Here is a 14,346-nt window from a genome sequence, read left to right as displayed (position 1 = left end):
CAAGCGTTGCGACAAGGCTGCTCCCCGTGCATGCTGGGAACTATAGTTCACGAATAGCCTAGGGACCATTCATAGTTTTGCGCATGGCCCAGGACGTGGCTGAGGGCCAGTGTGTTTTGGGAGCTGCAGTTTTGGGTGGACCGCAGTGTTTGCCGGGAACTGTAGTCTAGTGAGGTAATCGCAGCATGACCGACTCGTGGCCTGTTACTGGGTCTCCTCCCTTTGATTCCCCATCCCCGGAACAACTAAGAGGGCGGGGTTTCTGAGGGTGGGTTTTTGTCGGTTCAAAATTCCCTGGATGTGGACATTAGTTTGGAATTTTCCAGAAAGGTTGTGAGTTGTAAGTTCTAGATTTTGTGTAGTGCGGTTTGATTCTTTCCTTCGATGAGGGGGTTAGTGTGTCCGTATGTTGGGATTAATTGCTTAGTGTTCTTGTAGGTCTGTCGCCATGGTGAAGGAGACCCTGTATTATGATGTGCTGGGGGTGAAGCCCAGTGCCTCTGCTGAGGAGCTGAAGAAGGCGTACCGTAAGCTGGCCTTAAAATATCACCCTGATAAGAACCCCAATGAGGGTGAGAAGGTTAGTGTTGAGGGAGCGGGAGCTGGACCAAAGCTGCTGAGGGGCTGGGGGGGAGTCACCCCTGATTTTTGCCTAGGGGTTGACTGGAGCGAGGGGCTTGGATGGGGAGATTATAAAGACCCTTCCAGATATTGTTGATGCTTTTGGAGGGGAGAGGTTTGGTTTGGGGGGACCCTATTGTCTGTGGGGAGGGAAGTATTCTCTTGCCAGGGGCCTGGTTGGAGTGGGGAGGGGTCTAATGGTAAATTGAGGGACCCTGTGGGGGAGGTTGGTAGGAATGAGAGCCCCTGGTGGAGAGAGGGGTTCTGGCTGGATCTGATTGGGGGGGGGGGAATGGGCACTTGAGGGAGGATTGTCAGGTTGGGGGCGGAGGGAATGGACTCTTGGGGGAGCTGCTGCTTAAGGATTGGGGTCTGAGGCTTAATGTGCATCTTTCACAGTTCAAACAGATTTCCCGAGCCTATGAGATACTGTCTGACCAGAAGAAGAGAGATCTGTATGATAAAGGTGGCGAGCAGGCCGTCAAAGAGGGTGGCTCCAGTAGTGGTTTTGGGTCACCCATGGACATATTTGACTTGTTCTTTGGAGGTGGTGGGAGGATGCAAAGGGAGAGACGAGGTAATGTTCCTACTTCTGATGCTGCCCTAGACTTAACAGTATGACCATTGTATGTGAAAGAGTGCTGAAGTTTGCCTCGGGTGAATAGTGTGGCTTGCAAGACTGCATCAAGGCTATTAAAATGATCTTATAGCTGTATTCTGGAAACCATATAAAACTGTTGTTAGCCTTTAAAGCCTAAAATGAGTAGGGAAAGGGGTGCCTGTGTAATGAGAAGGGTACTCATTTTATACACTAATAGTTTAGATCTGTGAGTTGTCTTATGTTAATTTAATACCTAGCTAGACTCTGCATTTGGGAAGCCTTTATCTAAGGATAAGCGTAGCTTTTAATAAAATAGAACAGGAATGGGATGGTAAAGTATCTTGGTAACTAAGGTACCGCAAGTGTACTGTCAAAATCTGAGTTTTTAAATCACTTCTAGCTGAAAGACCTTAGTTAAAAGCAACAACATATAAATAAAGTGAACAAAGCAGTTTTCATTTATGAGATCTCCTTGTTCTTCTATACTGTCCAGTGGAATTGGGTTAAAGCTGCAGTAAAGCTAAAATGCCAATCCAAATTGAAGTTCAGACCAATAGTATCAGCAAAGATGTCAATATTAATTTAAAAACTGTGTTTAAGAGTAGTGCTGATTATATCGCTTCTTAGTTCATACGCAGTGCTGGTAAATGAAAGAAAAGAAGGTCTTATATCAAAATGTCATACAACCTCATGTAGCAAAATATTTTCAGTAAGCAAGAACTTGTTAGCCTTACCATGGATTTGATTAGAACTTTACTTGGCGAAAACAGTTCCTGATTGTAAAAATCCAATTGCCCAACTGTTTTGGGAAACTTCTGGGGGGAAGGGGGGGGGTAGGGGTGGCAGTAGTATTTCTTTGGCTGTAGGAACTATCTCCTACTTCCCTGTAGTTATCCAAACACCTATTTTCACCCTTTAGACAAAGTTAAAATCTTAAACCTAAATCTCAGTGTATTTTGTTCTTATTATTATTGCTTATACTTTCATGGAGGAGTCTTCTGGCTCCTTCTGAAAAAGATTGCTAAGAAAGCAATGATAATTGTTACATAATTGTAAGATTAAATAGGAAAAACTATTGATAACAGCAGAAGTAGATAAATAGGAAGTGTTAAAGCTTTTAAAAACTTATTCTAATGCGTTTTGAACATAGTAACATGGGAAACTTATAATTTTGGGTTCAAGCTATCAAATTTGAATAAATATACTCTCCCCTCCCTCCCTTTCCCTTATAGGCAAAAATGTTGTTCATCAGTTGTCGATAAGCTTAGAAGATCTGTATAATGGTGCAACAAGAAAGCTGGCTTTGCAAAGGAATGTGGTCTGTGACAAATGTGAAGGTAACTTCAACACTAAAACTAGACATTAGTTATTTCTGAAGCTCCAAATGTATTTTGACCTTCTAGTTTCTTCTGGAAATATAACTGATTCTCACTCTGTCGTCAGGTCGTGGTGGTAGGAAAGGTGCAATAGAATGCTGTCCTAATTGCAGAGGCACAGGCATGCAAATCAGAATTCACCAGATCGGTCCAGGAATGGTGCAACAGATTCAGTCTGTATGTATGGAGTGTCAGGGGCATGGGGAGCGTATCAGCCCCAAGGACCGGTGCAAGAGCTGCACTGGCAGAAAAATTGTTAGAGAGAAGAAGATTCTGGAAGTTCACATTGACAAAGGTAAGGGTTTTACTAACTTGGAGTATTATATTTAAATAGATTGTCATTGGGGTTGGTGGTTTGTGGGGTTTTTTTTAGCACTAAAATAGGAGCTTCAGCAAATGCATGGTGTTGATCGCTTGTTATAATGAGTAACACTGTTGGATATGCATTCAGTACAATAGCCTGTTCCTATTCTTTAAAGGTAGACTTGCCTTTAAGCAAGAGTGATTACTTGTGTATTAGTGCCCACTTACTATATACATTACTAAGTGTTAATCCCAAAGCTTGTAATGATGCAATTAGTGAACTAATCTCCATAAGAGCAGGTTCAGAAACAAAAATGCTGACCAGTTAATTGGATTGATAAAAAGCGAATACATCACTTAGCTTATTAAGCAAGTTTAACTATTATCTTGACATTTTGGAGACCCTACAGAATCTGATCACTTATGGCATTTTACTGTGAAGGGGAGGACCGGGTCTCCTGAAGTGCGAAGACATTGCTAAGCCTATAACGCTTAGAATTAATTTTGTTATGTCACCCTGATGACATTGCGCAGTACAGATGTTCTGGTCTGTCCCCTTTATGTCTGGAAAAACTTAATTCAGAATTTAAATCCCCAGAATGAAAAGGGAACGTGAGGCTATTTAGCAGCAAACGCTTTTCTTCAGAGTAGGCTGCTCAAAAGTAGGTGGGAGCGGTCTTTGGGGGAGTTGGAGTTAAAAGATAAAATGCATTGGCAAGCATGTGGCTTACAATAGACTTGTACCTAACAGTAATCAGTAACTGTTTTGCATCTCTGCTTAAGCGTGCTTTATGTAATGTCTCATCTTTAAGAGGAGGAATATGATAGTAACACTAAACTTGAAGCTTGGCAAGAGTATATCACTGATATTTTTAAACACTGTTTTAAAAGTTACTGAAAAGAGCAAAATGTTGACTATTGTAGTCATCCTGGTTTTCTACCAGGTAGCATGAGGCTGCTAGAATTAATGGTGCAATAACCCTTCTGTAGGTGAAGTTGCTTTCTTGAGTGACAGTCACGCTCCTAGGAAGAGTGCTTCCTAAAGTGAAGGCATTGAGATCTTTTTTCTCAAGTAGTTCTGCCACAGACTTAAGAGACTTATCAACTTCTTAAAGCAAGCTTTGTGTGCAGTGTTTCTTCTATGCCTCTTCTGTAGTGGTTGTGCATATGATAGAAGCCATCTTGATAATATTTCCCTCGAGGATTTTTATCTTGGCAGGTGACTAATTTCTGCTAGAATGGGATTTCATGCTTATGAAACATAGCTCAAGTTGGCAGTACTAACATGTTTTGGAAAGATGAGTTGGTAAGATATTTGCTTCAAGCAAAGGTCCTAATGTTGCAATCTCAAGGTTCAGTACTATCCTAGTACAAGCTTGTGCCTATTAAAATATTTCACATTGTTACATTTGAGAGGAAAGAAACAAAAAGCTGAAATATGTGGTCTCTGCAATAGGAATGAAGGATGGTCAGAAAATAACATTCCATGGTGAAGGGGACCAAGAGCCAGGACTAGAGCCAGGGGACATAATTATCGTCTTAGATCAAAAAGATCACCCTACATTTACAAGGTAAACTCCATGAGTCTTTATGCATGCTCCTGAGATGCTTGTCTTCAAGCTTCCTCTGTTACCACTGGCTTTTTTTAGTAACTGGAAATGTTGTCAGATAGGACTATATGTCTAGAGCTCACTTGTGAGTTGGTTTGGGCTGTCAGATATTGACATGTTTATAGAAGTACTGGTAGAACTAGTCAAAGCAGTTGGTGCTCTAAACGTGCAAGGTTTGTGGTTATATGGTTTATTTTTTGGGTTGTTTGGAGTGAGTTTTTCTTTCTCTGGGGGTGGGAGAGGAAGTAAGACAAACCTAAGGGAGTTATGAATATTGGGAATTCACAAACTTCTAAGGACTACCAATGTTGGAAAATAATTGTTTCTTAATAGCTGTGAATATCTGTAGCAGTTGTTGTCTTACTAATTCCTTGTTCTTGCCTCCTTCTGTGAAAGTCTTCCAATACCAAACTCTGATCTAGCATAGGCAACTGCTTGTTATGTAGTTTCTTCTGCCTTGAAGCCAACCTTCAGTGCTTGTGCTATTTCTCAGGATCCTGTTTATGGCCGCCTTATGGTCAGAAGTGTGCATCCTATATGCATAATATCAAGGTGATCTGCCTCCTATGTGTTTTCCTTGCCTGAATGCATTGGGCAACATGAGGAATGGAGAGGACTGATAATTTGCGGAAGTGAAACTGAACTGGGTAGTGTCAACTATGTTAGTCATTGCCTAACAATGTTGCTTTGTGTCCATTGTTTCAAGTTACTTTGTGGAATGAGTCTGTCATGTAGTAGCTTCTCTTCTGGAAAAAGCAGCACTTTGGCCACCTCTAGAAGATGAGCAGTAGGTACCAAGTGCAACTAACTGCTGATCAGAGCATTCATGAAGGGAACAATGAATTTGGGAAGGCATTGGTCTCTTAATGTGGGGGCACTAACAGCTAACAGCTGTTAGACTAACAGCTCATTCCTTTGTCCCTGTAAGTAGGAATGACAGGTCAAAGGCTCTAGTGTAGCCTGTAGTCAATCTGATCAGCAGTCTTGTATGGTGCTTAACTCCAGAAGCTGGTGCCAAAACTTTGTGCTGAGGCAGGACAGATGGAATACTACTGTTAGCAGCTTCCAGCATTGAGCTCACAGATTAAAGAATCGGAACCTTCATGGCATTTGGCAGGCTAGTGATGAGCAATTTTCTCTACCCAGCTTCCAGTGAAACCAGGTGTTGAATCAGTTGTGTCAAAGGGTCTGTCTGGTCCATGCATTTATTATGTTACCTGGGACTTGAAGTTCTGACTGTACTGGAGTATTGATGTCCGTCCCCCTGCACTGGCTTCAGCTTTAACGTCCTTAGATGTTCCTTGATATCAGGTAGTTTTGTGGGGTTATGCTGAGGTAATGCCACTTCTGGGGCAGATGGAATGTACCTCCTGTCCCTTCAGGATCTAAAACTTTCCAGGCAAGTCTCTTTCCAGACACCTTTAAATTCATCCTTTTTAACAGATCCAAGTCCTTTTAATAGGCTTGAGGTGCCCTTAAACTAAATAACTACTGAACATCCCAGCACATGCAGACATCATTTGTGCTGACTTTAATGTAATTTCTTTAATTTTCAGTTCTGACTTAACTGGATGCATCCTGGTTTCATCTAAAAGCTCCTCTCAGAGTGACTCAGAGTTGCTTTCTAAACTTCCTTACCACCAGACCTTCAGAGGAAGTGTAGGAAACTCTGAAGGAGGCAACTGAGGCATAGGAGAGATGATTCCCTTACAGACTTCTTTCAATCCTGTCTTAAAACCTAGCTGGTTACTGGATATATTTTGTTGTTTAGGTGGTAGTAGCTGTTCCAGTTACTACCTTATGACAATTTCAAGCCTCTGGCTTTACACTGCTCATAAAGCCAAGTCCTATTTTGTTCTTATGATTCCATTTGGAAGGTTCTTTGAGGTTGTTGATACCTAAATATATTCAAGTTAAATATCAAGCTTAACTTCTTGAAACTAACTTGTACCTGCCTGTGTACATCAATGTATACAATAAATGTATACAACTGTCTTCCTTAATATTTAGACTACAGTATCTATAAGCAATTGCATTCCCTCCATTTTGCAAATCAAGCTCTTCTAGTGTTGAGGAGGGAGTTTTACTTGAGTTGTCATCTAATGTAGCTGAATAGAAATGTATGAGACTTGGAATTTTGCTACCATCTTGTTCAGTGGCGCAAATACTTTCCTATTTCTGCTGGAAATAGTTTTTGTGACTGGAACTGTTGACCTAGTAATTTCATTGCTACCTTTACACTTAATCATCTCCAGCTGAGCTTGCTGCATATATTAAGGTTTTAGTCTTCAAGTATGTGACCTAGAATTTTGTATTGATAAATCCCCAGTTAGACATCAGCCTTCAAGGCCAACTGGTTAACTAACTTCTTGCACCATATCTTTGTTTACTGTAGTCCAGATGAGAATACTGTCCCACAGCTATCTTCATTTAGAAAGCGTTGCAAAGTGTTTAGCATCTAAGGTACATATGGACATGAAATGAAATACAGGAAATTCCACTTAAGAAAAAACTCTTTTTTTACTTGGGGGGTGGTGATGTCAAACACTGGAATGGGTTGCCCAGAAAAGCTGTGGGGTTTCCATCCTTATAGTTATTCAAAACCCGACTGGACATGGCCCTGACCAACCTGCTCTAGTTGACCCTGCTTTGAGCAGGGGGGGTTGGACTAGAGACCTCCAAAGGATCCCTTCTAACCTCACCTATTCCATGATTCTTTGATAATTTATCCAGCTGCATTTAAAAGGCCCCCTTACTTATAACACAGGATTGAGTGTTCTTAAGTGTTCAGGCTGTCCCCTTCTCCATGTTAAAATTTCTCTTTTTAAACTGATTAGTGAAGTCAAGAGTTGTTTCTGACTTCTCTTGAAATAAAAGATTAGTTCTGAGCTCTCTGTGTTTTGTTTTCATTCTCACTAAAATTACTGTATCTACTTCATCTACGGTAACCTTCAGGTTATTATTTTTAATAGCAGAAAATATTAACTCTTTTTTTGGCTGAAGAGTTTCAAATTAAGATTTCTTTAAGCAGAAATGCTCAAGCTTTCACACTTGCAGTGGTGTTTACTGCAGACTAGGGAGATCCAGGTGATCCACTGAATTGCTAAAATGGCATTGAATGAAATTCTTCAGCAAAGGGTTTTTGAATATACTAAACTACTGAGGAGTGGAAGGGAATATTACATGGATAAATGACTGGCTAAAAAGTAGGAAACCAGGTAAAAATATAATTGCCTCTGATAAAGAAACATGATGGGACCCCGAATGAGTCCTAAAAAGAGCTGCACTGGGGACCTTTAATTGCATTTAAACTCTGAGGTGGTGACTTGATGATACAGAACTTTTGACAGGGTAAGGAAGATGGAAGTTGGTTAGAGTTGCAGAATGATTGCATGATATAATGCAACAAACATGACAATTTAAGTTGAATGTTAAATGTAAAATGAAGTGCACAAACTTAAATACTTGCACAATAGTGGGATCTCAGCAGTACCAAAATGTTGGTTGTAACAGATCTATGAATAGATCATTTCAATGCTAAGAAGCAAGTAAAATGTTAGGAATTCCAGGGGGGGAACATGGGACAATGACAACAAAACCAATTGCTGTCTATATAAAAATCTGTGGTGTGCCTGCACCTTGAATACTGCATGTAATGCAGATTTTACATTGCAAAGTGTGGTGGGTTGACCCCAGCCAGCAGCCAAGCACCCACAGAGTTGCTTGCTTACTTCCCCTCCTCCCCCCAGCATCCTGGGGGAGAGAATAGGAAGAGCAAAAGCAAGAAAACTTGTGGGTCAAGATAAAGACAGGTGAAAAGGTGAAAAGTAAGTCACAAATCTAAAACACAGCACCGCATGGGCTGCTATGAAGAAAGTTAACTCCATCCCAGCCAGACCCAGTACACAAAGATACAGTAGAACTGGAGAATCTTAAAGAAGGGTAATGAGGAAAAGATAGAATAGCTTCTATGTGGAGAGTGATTTTTTTTTAAGTAGATCCTTCCTTGTAGAAAAGAGGGGAGGAAGGAAGAGGGAGAATTTGTGTAGGAGCAACTGTTGTCTGTCTCTTAGTATCACTTGAGATACTACAGTTACTATTACCAGCAGGACAAGAGGCAGTGGGCACAAACTGAAGCACAGGAGGTTCTGTCTGAACGTAAGGAAACACTTTTTCACTGTGAGGGTGACCAAGCATTGGAACAGGTTGCCCAGAGAGGTCGTGGAATCTCCCTCCTTGGAGATATTCAAAAGCTGTCTGGACATGGTCCTGGGCAGCCTGCTCCAGGCGACTCTGCTTGAGCAGGGGAGCTGGACCAGATGACCTCCAGAGGTTCCTTCCAACCTCAACTGTTCTGTGGTTCTGTGAGGTTCAGAACTGGAAGTGGCGCTTTGTATGTGGATATGGAAATCTTTGGCATAAGATGCTGTCAATGGTTGATAGCCATCAATAGATTTCATGAAAGGGAGGGAAAAAATAAAACTACACTTCCAGGTTAAAGTCCTTGAGGTGTCCTGATAAGGGCTGGAAGCTGAGTGTATTCTGGGGCAGTGTCGTGTGCTTGTCTTGCTCTTGTACTCTTCCCTAGGCATCTGCTCTTGAAGTGAGGATATTTAAATTAGTCAAAGATCAGCTTTACCAGATTAGGGCAGCAGCCTGATCTCAGGGAAGTTGGTCTCCCCTAATGATGTAACTAAGTAGAAGGAAGGAGGAGGTACAAAATCATATTAGATCCCTAGTGTTGCCCACAACATCTGAAAGCCAAAAATGATGTTGGAGAAGAATAAAACAGATTGATTAAAAAAGTGTTGCTGCGTCTTGTTTCTTTAGATGATTGTGCTAATATATGACAGTATTGTGCAAATTTTTGTCCAATTTGGACAATGTTAAAGAAGGGATTAATTGTCCCAGCAGCAGAAGTTTGGAGGCTGAGACAAACCTTTTCCCAGAAGGGGGAAAGCATAGTGAAATGAAACTGAATGCTGTTGTGTGTGGTATGGTTTGGGGGGGGTTAGCTTTTGAATAACTGTCCTTGAGTAGTAAATGGCTCTTATCACAGGTATTATCCCTGAAGTAGTTGGCTTAGTTAATAGTTAATGTTCTCTATTTTACTGGTCAGGCTTCTTAGTATTAAGATTCCAACTTTATCGTCTTTACCAAATTTAATACCTGAGTTAGGCATGGTCCTTCTCACTCTTTCTATTCCCCCACCCCACCCCTGACTATTGTTGCTTGGTTCTACCATAGGCAAAGGGAAGACCTTGTTATGTGCATGGATATACAGCTGGTTGAAGCACTGTGTGGCTTTCAAAAACCTATCATAACACTGGATAATAGAACTATAATTATTACTTCTCATCCTGGTAAGTGTTGGCTTGCTTTGTGCTAAAAATCTGTATATCCAGCAAATGTAAGCTGAAAAGCAAGCAATTAGCATAGGGGAGCAGAAAGGATTGATCCTCAAAATACTACTTCTTTCCCCTCCCCCCCCCATCCCCAAGTCTTTACAGCAGAGCGCTTTAAACAAATAAAAGTTTTGCTTAGTGGGCAACAGTAACTACATGTTTCTTTGTACGACACAGTAACAAACTTTACTTCATGGATGTGCCAATATCCTGAGGATACTCCAGGTCTCTGAAGATAAATTTTTCAGACTTGCAACTCATGGAATACTTGACATTCATAGGTATGCTCCCTTTGAGAAGCATACAAAATGGTAGAATATAGCATAGATGTGTACCTGTTCTCCTACACAAAAGCTATCAGGCAGTAGGTCCCTATTAGACTACTGGATATCGGTAGTTGTTGAAACACAGCTTACAAGGCTGCACAAATGCATACTGAAAGGAATTGAAACTTGTTTTGCCTGCCTGGATTTTTTTTTCTTATTTTTTTATTTACTTAAGGCCAGACTGTCAAACATGGGGATATTAAATGTGTGCTGAATGAAGGCATGCCAATATATCGTAGGCCATATGAAAAAGGACATCTAATCATAGAGTTCAAGGTAAGTGAATTAACTTCCATGGTACAGCTTAACACTGAACATGCAGAACTTCAACATTAAGTAATAACTCAAGCAAGAAGAGACACATCAAGTGTCTTGTTTAGTGCGTTTCTTGCAGTGTGGTCAGATAACCTAATGCAATGCACAAGGCTATAGACAGAAAGTATCCAATTCTTTCTTGTACTGGTTTTGGCTGGGATAGAGTTAATTTTCTTCATAGTAGCCTGTATGGGGCTATGTTTTGGATTTGTGCTGAAAACAGTGTTGATAACACAGGGATGTTTTAGCTATTGCTGAACAGTGCTTACATGGTGTCAAGGCCTTTTATGCTTCTCGCACTGCCCCGCCAGTGAGTAGGCTGGGGGGTGCACAAGAAGTTGGGAGGGGACACAGCCGGGACAGCTGACCCCAGCTGACCAAAGGGATATTCCATACCATATGACATCACGCTCAGCATATAAAGCTGGGGGAAGAAGAAGGAAGGGGGGACATTCGGAGTTATGGCATTTGTCTTCCCAAGTAACCGTTATGTGTGCTGAAGCCCTGCTTTCCTGTAGATGGCTGAACACTTGCCTGCCCATGGGAAGTAGTGAATGAATTCCTTGTTTTGCTTTGCTTGCACACACAGTTTTTGCTTTACCTATTAAACTGTCTTTATCTCAACCCATGAGTTTTCTCACTTTTTACCCTTCTGATTCTCTCCCCCATCCCTCTGAGTGTGGGGGATTCAGCAAGCAGCTGTGGTGCTTAGCTGCCGGCCAGGGTTAAACTGTGACATTTCTAAATAGCTCTTTATTGAAAATATACTAAGTACTGAAATAACTTGTTTGGATATCCTGTGAATTTTCATGTTTGACATATTTTTTGACCTCCAATGTGTCTTAGGAAGAACTGAAATATAACTGACCTTGTATTGGAGCAAGGGGATCAGCTAGTTAATTGTAATTGCTGAAGAGAGTTTCATTAGTACTGATGGGAGGGGAATCAGGCTAATCTCTAACTGCTGTGTCCCCCTACTCTGGCTTTAGCTGAGGATATATTTTTTAGCCCTTTCAATATGGCAGTCTGAGGCAGAAAAAAGACTGAACTAGGCAAGACAGTGAAGTTGCCAAATATAGTAGAAATGCACTTTTGGCAGATGTGAAAGACTGGCAAGTGACCTAACTATTTCCTTAGCAATGGGGTTTCAAGTCTTCTGTAATTATAAAGCTGATGCTGGCAGATAATTGACCTGTAGTAAGTGAGATAGAGGCCATTTAAAGCTAAATTCAGTAACTGCAGCTCTTTATTTCAGGTGAACTTCCCAGGTAGTGGCTTCCTCTCCTCAGATAAGTTGTATTTGCTGGAAAAACTGCTACCTGCAAGGCAGGAAGTAGAAGAAACTGAGGAAATGGAACAAGTGGATTTAATGGACTTTGATCCGGCTCAAGACAGAAGACATTGCTATAATGGAGAAGCCTATGAAGATGATGAGCATCACCCTGGAGGTGGTGTTCGGTGTCAGACTTCTTAAAAGGGCCAGTTAATAACCACTGTGATGCCACTTTTATATGCGTCAGTAGACAAGTGAAGGACTGCAAGTGATTCACCCTCACTTCCTGATATTTTTTTTTGTTGCTGTTAAGTTCAGCTGTAGTTCATTCTAAAAGCATAAAGAAATTAAAGTGGTAATATGAAAACTGACTTTGCAATTTGTATAAAGCTCCAGGATGCAAGTGCAGATCAAACAACGTCTGTCAGACAAGCAGTCTGGAATAGTTTTCTTGACTAAATCTGCAATTCTTGTATCTGTGTTCAAGTGCCTGGTCTTAGACTAAGGTTCTGTAGCATTCTTGATGATCTGTAGAGCTGCAGTTTACTGAAGGATGCACAAGTATTTCTAATTCATGTCAAGATATATCTACAGTTTTTGGATTTGCACTGCTGTTTGTCAAATCAGAACTTGCTCTATAATGCAAATGTGCAATACGTGAACCTGACACAAATTTGTTTAATTTTTTTCATGTCCATTAAACTTGTGTGATTTACCAGTTTATTTAAGAATTAATAGTTTCTTGGTCTGCCATCTTTAGTCCTGATGTAGTGAGCTAGTTGTAAAACTTTTTGTTTCTAACCAGCTGCTACTTAAATACTGTTCTGTGCTATGCTGTGTATAGCCAATAGGTTGTTCATGACTAAAATACGGAATCTGTGTCGACCTACTGCCATGTGAAGCTTGGCTTCCACCTTCATTATTGAAATCATGTAATCTATAGTGATGTGTTAAGTAAAGGAGTAGCAGATGTGGTCATAGGAATAGGTGAGCCTGTAGAAGAGAAAAGCAGAGAGGTATTATTTTAACGTGGTTCTGTCTGAATGTTCTAATCACTGTAGATGAAAAATTTCAATGTAATTCTAACATTTTTTCAATGTTGCTTTTCTTAGACCAGTTTTCAGTTAGTCAAGAAAGGAGCTCTTGGAGCAGGCTCCTTGGGCTAGTTCTTCCCATAAATGTTATGGGTTTATTTTATGAAGGCAACTATTTACATGATCCTTGCCTCAAGTGGAATTCTTATTTTGGGCTCTTACAGATTAGAGGTCAAAATATAGATGAGTTCAAAAGAACTCTGCATATTCCACCTGGTCAGAATGAAATTTTGCAAGCCAAATTCCTTTTCCAAATTAACATTGATGAGTTTATAGTCAGCTACGCCCATGTGACTGATATGAGCATTTGCCTTATAAGTGGGACAATTCTCTTCAGACAGGAGAAGGAATAGAATGCAATTTCTAGCTCTTGGACTTGCTACGTTCAAAATATTGTTTATGGCTAAAGAGGAAGCACAACTTTTATTTTCATATATTTTGTCCTGGTTTCAGCTGGGATAGAGTTAAATTTCTTCCTAGTAGCTGGTATAGTGCTGTGTTTTGGATTTAGTATGAGAATAATGTTGATAACACACTGATGTCTTAGTAGTTGCTAAGTAATGTTTACGCTTAGTCAAGGACTTTTCAGCTTCCCATGCTCGGCCAGGTGCACAAGAAGCTGGGAGGGAGCATAGCCAGGACAGCTGGCCCAGCTGGCCAACGGGGTATTCCATACCATATGATGTCATGCTCAGTATATAAATAGGAGGCGTGGTCCAGGAAGTAGCGATCGCTACTTGGTAATCGGTCAGCGCGGGTGGTGAGCAATTGCATTGTGCATCACTCATTTTGTATATTCTCTCATCATTATTATTATTATTATTATTATTATTATTATTATTATTATTATTATTATTTCCCCTTCCTTTTCTGTTCTATTCAACTGTCTTTATCCACGAATTTTACTTTTTCTTTTCCGATTCTCTCCCCCATCCCACCAGAGGTGGGGGGAGTGAGCGAGCGGCTGTGTGGTGTTTGGCTGCCTGCCGGGTTAAACCACAACAGACCTTTTTGGTGCCCAACATGGGGCTCGAAGGGTTGAGATAACGACAGATCTGACCAAAGCGTGTTAAGGCAAAATGGGTTATAAGCATTCATTATATTGGTTTAATAGTCGCTGGTCACAATGTTGATGTATTGGCTCTCAAAGTTGTGGGGCTGGCTCTCAATGTTGGGTTATGTAATACCTTACTTGCAGTATGTGTTCCCTGTTGTGCTGTTTATCACCGCTCGGAGCTGGGTCAAGGTTATAATTTTGCTGCACTGTGTAACACACTTTTATGATATGATAAAATCATTGGTCGTGAGTCTAATCTGGTATTTGTTAGATGTCACCCAGGCAAGTGGACCACCATGGAGAGAGGTATCCAGTACCTGAGAGAATTAGCCGTGCTGGAGGTGATTTATGATGACCTGAACAAG

The 14,346-nt window shown here is 40.9% G+C and overlaps 1 protein-coding gene across 1 annotated transcript; it reads left to right on the top strand.

Moving 5' to 3' along the window:
• Positions 1-308: 308 nt before the first annotated feature.
• On the top strand, positions 309-12,436 carry LOC142075096 (dnaJ homolog subfamily A member 1-like). Its single transcript, XM_075136114.1, has 9 exons — positions 309-333; positions 439-580; positions 1,021-1,198; positions 2,455-2,559; positions 2,666-2,893; positions 4,358-4,472; positions 9,759-9,874; positions 10,418-10,518; positions 11,813-12,436. The coding sequence occupies exons 2-9, from the start codon at positions 449-451 to the stop codon at positions 12,029-12,031; spliced, it is 1,194 nt and encodes a 397-aa protein (XP_074992215.1). The 5' UTR covers positions 309-333; positions 439-448; the 3' UTR covers positions 12,032-12,436.
• Positions 12,437-14,346: the final 1,910 nt, after the last annotated feature.

Source organism: Calonectris borealis, chromosome W, assembly GCF_964195595.1.
Source record: "Calonectris borealis chromosome W, bCalBor7.hap1.2, whole genome shotgun sequence".
Taxonomy (NCBI): Eukaryota; Metazoa; Chordata; class Aves; order Procellariiformes; family Procellariidae; genus Calonectris; species Calonectris borealis.
Note: the sequence above shows the minus strand (reverse complement) of the source record. Positions and strands in the feature narration are given on the sequence as shown.

Bases quoted from the DNA above. Each gene is read 5' to 3' on its own strand.
- LOC142075096 (XM_075136114.1), top strand. From the start codon at position 449: ATGGTGAAGGAGACCCTGTATTATGATGTGCTGGGGGTGAAGCCCAGT. The intron at 581-1,020 runs GTTAGTGTTGAG...CATCTTTCACAG, and splicing joins ACCCCAATGAGGGTGAGAAG to TTCAAACAGATTTCCCGAGC. The intron at 4,473-9,758 runs GTAAACTCCATG...GTTCTACCATAG, and splicing joins GATCACCCTACATTTACAAG to GCAAAGGGAAGACCTTGTTA.